The sequence below is a fragment of the Tupaia chinensis genome, unplaced genomic scaffold (genome assembly GCF_000334495.1).
Source record: "Tupaia chinensis unplaced genomic scaffold, TupChi_1.0 Scaffold000667_1, whole genome shotgun sequence".
NCBI classification, from domain to species: Eukaryota; Metazoa; Chordata; class Mammalia; order Scandentia; family Tupaiidae; genus Tupaia; species Tupaia belangeri.
Window position 1 is genome coordinate 129,706 of NW_006160189.1, and position 5,874 is coordinate 135,579.

At 43.7% G+C, this 5,874-nt stretch overlaps 1 protein-coding gene across 1 annotated transcript in view; it reads right to left on the reverse strand.

The window, feature by feature from the left end:
- ZFHX4 (zinc finger homeobox 4) overlaps window positions 1-5,874 on the reverse strand; it is a 230,495-nt gene that overhangs the window by 12,244 nt on the left and 212,377 nt on the right. Inside the window, exon 12 of the mRNA XM_014592159.2 lies at window positions 2,731-5,862. Within this exon, the coding sequence (XP_014447645.1) occupies window positions 2,731-5,862 (3,132 nt within the window). The remainder of the gene's footprint in view (window positions 1-2,730; window positions 5,863-5,874) is intronic.

Here is a 5,874-nt window from a genome sequence, read left to right on the forward strand (position 1 = left end):
CAAGGGTGAATGGCCATACGGAAATCCCTTCTCCTCTCAGGATTTTTGGCACACATGCATATACTCCTGCCATAGCTTTATCCACCAGGTCCAGGACTCTAACCACATTTGACTACATGGAAGTCCAGTGACATGACCATTACTCCATCTGCTGGTCCCAAACCCCAAGTACTTCTGAGGAAGAGGTGATACTTAATGGAAGGGAAATTGCAGACATTTTTTCAGTAACTTTCTTTATTTCCCTTTCTTTTTCTTTTAAGTTTTTTTGCCATAGGGTATGTGTACTCATCAGAGAGAAGAGGGAAAGTTAGAAATCACCCCCCCAGGGGAGATGGCCATTCCACAATCCCTTCTCCATTCTGGGATTTGGGGCATGCACACACATGTACCTGGCATGATTTTCAAGCTGCTGAGTCTAGGACTCAAAGCACAGTCAGCCATGTTGGAATCCAGCATCTTTAACCACCACACCATCTGTTGGCCCCTTTTCCCTCTTTCTTGAAAGTCAAGTAATTCAACACAGACAATCAGATGAGCTAGTCATGGGTGCAATGCCATTGGATATCATTGTTTTTACAATGATAAAAGTTAAAGAAGAAATGGGACAAGCAGTTAGCTTAATGGCTATGTCGCTAGACTCCCACGTAGTCGACCACGGTTTGCATCCTGGACCCGGTGGCTTAAAACTCACACCGGGACATGTGCGTGCATGCCCAAGATCCCGAGAGGAGAATGGAGGAGAGGGGATTGCGGCATGGCCATCCCCCCTGGGGGTTGATTTCTCGTTTTCTGTCTCTATGTCTCTCTGTCTGTCTGGCAAGTGCATGCGCCCTATAGCAAAAACCTTTCAAAAAAAAAAAAGTTAAAGAAGGAATGACTTCTTAAGATCACAAAAGCAATTTTATTTATTTATAAGATAATAATATAACTGAAAAGTCTGAAATTTATGTAAAGGTCCAATTTGTCAAAATGAGAAAAAAAAGCTTTCCTTATGGTTTTTATAAACCTTGTAGTTATATATAATTAGTGAATTCTAAATAAGTCTCTTTAGAATCTCAAATTTCCTTTGAAAAAATTTGGAAAATAAATCTTACTTAAAAGAAGAAATTTTACAAGAATTACATTTTTCTATATTGGATAATGGGTAATTTTTGTTTTATTTTTGGCTACATAATTGCCTACCAAACTCTATTCAATTCATTCAACCAAATATAATTGAATATCTAAACTTACAAAATCTAAACTGCACAGTTTTTTTTTCTTTGTTTTTGAGAGGTTTTTGCTATAGGGCGCGTGCGCTCGCCAGACAGAGAGAGAGAGAGACAGAGAGACAGAAAGCGAGAAATCACCCCCCAGGGGGGATGGCCACACCACCAATCCCTTCTCCTCCATTCTCCTCTCAGGATCTTGGGCACGCACGCACACGCGCCCAGCGTGAGTTTAAGCCACCAGGTCTGGGATGCGAACTGAGGTCAACTACATGGGAGTCCAGCGACATAGCCATTACACTAACTGCTGGTCCCTAAACTGCACAGTTTACATTTTTCTTGATAAACATAGAATTGGTTTCAGAATCTAGAGTTGCCTCAACACCTTAGCTGGGAATGGGGGTAGGGTTAAACAAGTATGGAGTAATATTAATGTATTTCTAAGGTTGTCAATTTATTTAAATAGCAAGTAGCAATGGGTGCTACAAAATCAAATTTGACAGCAATGCAAAATTACGCATTATCACAGAAGTCATATTTTAGTTGTTAAACTTTAGACATAGGCTTCATTGCCTGTTAAGTACAATATGGGTAAAAATCTGTGGTTAAAGTGCACTTAACTTTTGTACTTGATCAAACTTATAGAAGAAAAACAAAACAAATATCCTTATCGGAAATAAACTAAATTACAATATCAATGAATGTATAAGGAGACTTCCAAAAGTGTGTGGAAAATGGAGTTGAAGTATGAGTATATTTTGGTATAAAAAGAAATTGTAATCCATGCATTTTTAAAATATATATCTGTTCTGGGACCAGTAGTTGGCATAATGGCTATGTTGCTGGACTCCCATGTAGTTGATCACAGTTCAAGTCCCAGGCCTGTTGGCTTAAACTCATGCCAGGCATATGTGTGTGTGTGTGTGTGTGCCCAAGATTCTGAGAAGAGAATGGAGGAGAAGGGATTGCTGTGTGGCCATTCCCCTTGGGGGATGATTTCTCGCTTTCTGTCTCTCTCTCTCTCTGACTTTCTGGTGAGCGCACGTGCCCAATAGCAAGAATCTCTCCAAAAAAAAATAATAATAATACACACACACACACACACACACACACACACACATGTTCCATTAACTTTTTGAAGACCCTTCATATTATTTAATATTTTACTCTCTTAATATGCATACTAAATACTGTGACACATACCTGTTCTGGAATGCCGTGTGGTATCAGTGTTGAAAATAGCATACGAAAATATTTCTAAGATATATAGATGTAAATATACAAAAAATGATATATTTATGAGATTCTGCTGTGGTCTATCTAGTTTAATTTTCTATAGATGTCTAGGTTGATCTACATCCAGGTTATTAGCTACAGCCAAAAACATACATATTTCAAATACTTTATTGGTTTCATTTACTAAGATCATAAGAAATCCAAAGGTACCGTGTTCTTAGTTATATGTGATTGGCTGCCTGACCTGACTTAATTAGCTAGACTGACTCTCCTTGAAATGACTTACTGTTTGAATTTTGTGGAAATCCAGGCAAGGAGGATGGACCATTCATCCCAGGGAGAAGGACGGGAGGAAGGCCAGGTAGTCCTGGGTAGGCTGCCGGCAGGCTGATGCCATGGAGGGAGCTGCTGTCCATCACGCCTGGCTGCTGCACCGTCAAGCCCAGCACATCTGAAGCTTTCTTTATACGATCAAGTTCTTGCTGTGCCATCAGCTGTCGAACTGTGGTCGGAGCTAAGTAATCTTTCTCCCGATCAAGCTGACTGCCAACGGTCTCCCTCACCTTTGAAATGTGCTGTTTGGAGAAAATATGATCTCTGATGGACAAGCGGGCAGAGTACTTCACCCCACAGAGGGTACACTCTGGCTTGGTGCCTTCTGTTCCACTTTGATTGATCATGAAAGGCTTCCCTATGTTGATTTTAAATTTCTTTTCCTTTGCCCGTGCATTTTGGAACCACACCTGGACCACGCGTTTGGGCAGACCAATCTCATTCCCTAGCATTTCACATTCTTGCATGGTTGGAGTTCGGTAGTCACTAAAGCAAGCCTTGAGAACCTTGAGCTGCAAATTGCTCATCTGGGTCCTGAAACGCTTGTGGCCTGGCCGCTCATTACTTTTGGATTTAAATGGATTGCTGGATCCAAATGGGTTCGGTGAGCTGGGGTCGGCTATGCTGGACGTCTCACTGCGGTCAGCATTGTCATCAGGGTCGTCCGTGATATAAAAACTTTGGTCATGGTCGCCATCTTTATCATTGAAATGGATCGATGGACTGGTGAGAGAAAAAAGAAATTTGTCATCACAGACCTCTGGGGTAGGCGTGGTGGCCGTTTTTGGCAAAGTGTCGAGAGTCTTCGGCTCTTTAGGAGATAAAGCTGGCTTCACATCCCCAGAACTTCCCGTGGTGCTCTCCATTTCAGTGTTTGCCTCATCTCCCGTGGTGGCATCACTGATCGCCGTATTAATGGACGAAGTTTCATCGAAATCGGGTTTATTTTGATCATACCCAGCCTCCACAGGTGCAGCAGTTAAATTCTCTACATCTTCCGAACATTCGGCTTTAAAAGAAGAAGGGCTTAAGAGATTCTTGGGCGACAGTTCTGCTGTTTTGCTTACAGGCGTTGACACTGTCGAAGCCAATTCATTCTCACTTGATAGATCGATTTTATTTAATGGCAAAGACGGATAATCAAAATAAATGTATTTCTGTGGGCTTTCTCCCCCATCCTCTGTTGCTATTAAAGGGCTTGGTGGCAAGCTGTAACCTGCCTGCTTTCCTTCATTCCAGTGCCGAGAGCGAATGTGGCTTTCCAAGGCTGACTTTGCTTTGAACAGGGCTCGGCAGAATGGACACCGTTTATGAGACTGTGCTGGGCCCACTGCCCGGAACTGGCCTTTCCTCTCGCGTGCTCGTGTATTCTGGAACCAGACTTGCACGACCCTTTTTTTCAGCCCTACCTCTCGTGCAATGTGATCAAGCATTTTTCTGGTAGGGTTGGAATCCAACAAATATTTTTCATAGAGTATTTCCAGTTGTTCCGGAGTGATGGTGGTTCTCAAGCGTTTATCTCGGTGTTGGTCTTCACCGCTGTTCCCTCCCTCCTTCTCACTGCAATTGTTATCTTCTTTATCATCCAGTTTCCTTTTAAGAGAAGCAGCGACTGTGGCGGAGGCCGTGGTGTGTGAGGAATTGGTCTGAGGTGGCATCTGTGTGAGAGAACTGCTCAGCAGCTGTCCCGTCATTAGTGGGTTGTTGGGGTCGAAGATCATGTAGGGCATATCCATGGGCCTTTCCAAGAATGGAGAGTGGAGGAATTGGTTTTGAGCAGCGAGGAAGTGCATGTGCTGGTGCTCCTGCCAGAGTTCCAGAGTTGGGAAGGCAACTGTACACTGGTCACATTGGTATTGTAGTAACTGTGGAGGTAGACTGTTCTGGAGAGAAGTCATAGAAATTTGCAGTGGACTGGAAGGAATGGGAGTTTGAGAGGCCGAGGGAGGTCTTCCAATAAGTTGGGGTTGTTTTGGTGGCTGCGGCTGTGGCTGGACTGTGGACGCCTGTGGTGGATCTGAGGAAGTTGATGCTAATGGCAGGGCTGACTTGGTGCTTTGAGGAGGGGGTGGGGCGTCACTCTGCTTTGGCTTTTCTGTAGGAAATTCCGGTTTTGGAGAAGTCTTCTCAGGTTCTGGTTTGGGTGATGGAATCAGAGGGGTGCTAGTCCCAGAGCCAGAACTTGCTGCAGGGGCAGCCGTGCTTTTGGCTGCATCTGTCTGACCAGATACCGTGCAATGCTTGTACACCACTTGGTCAGTGGCGTCCATGGAGTCTTCAGTTTGGCTTTCGTCTTGGGCATCATCATCTTCATCCTTATAACACTGTTTTTTCTGATGTGTGATCAAGTCGAAGATCCTGGGGAAAACCACATTGCACTTTTTACATTGGTACTGCATGTTGCTCGTTCGAATATAACGTTCGTTCGTGAGCTCTCTTTTTTCATTATCTTTAGTTTCCGCTTGATTTTCATAACTCTTTCGCGCTTTTTGACGGGCATTCTGGAACCAAACAACAATAACTCGAGTAGGTAGGTTGAGAACAGTGGACAGCTGCTCTATTTCGTCATCTTTTGGGTAAGCGTTTGTGTCAAAAAAGTCTTGTAGAACCCTAAGCTGGTAATCGGTAAACCGCGTTCTAGAAGACCTTTTGCTGAACGATGCATCAGACTTGTAATGTTCTAAAGAGGCTGGCTGTGGATCGATTCTGATGTCTTCCAAAACAGTGATGGGAGGGTTACTGAAATTGTATGGTGAATCCTTATTTCTCTGTCGCTCCTTAAAAAGCGTATTGCGAAACCAGTGTTTGATGACTTTTTGAGAAAGGCCAGACTTCTCTGCCATTTCCTGGATCTGTTCTTCACTTGGAGAATTATTGATGTCGAAGTAAGCCCTTAGGATTTTTAGTTGGTCATCTGTAATTCTTGTCCGTGGGCGTTTGAATTGAGAATGTCTTAGGAAGTTGGGGTCTAACCCAAGCTGCTGCTGGCAAAGCTGAGTGAGATCTGCAGAGAGAGTGTCCATCTGTGGCAGCTGCAGGGCCAGCTGGGGAGGAAGCGCGGGGTGCTGCACAGGCTGCATCATAATGGAAGGAAAGA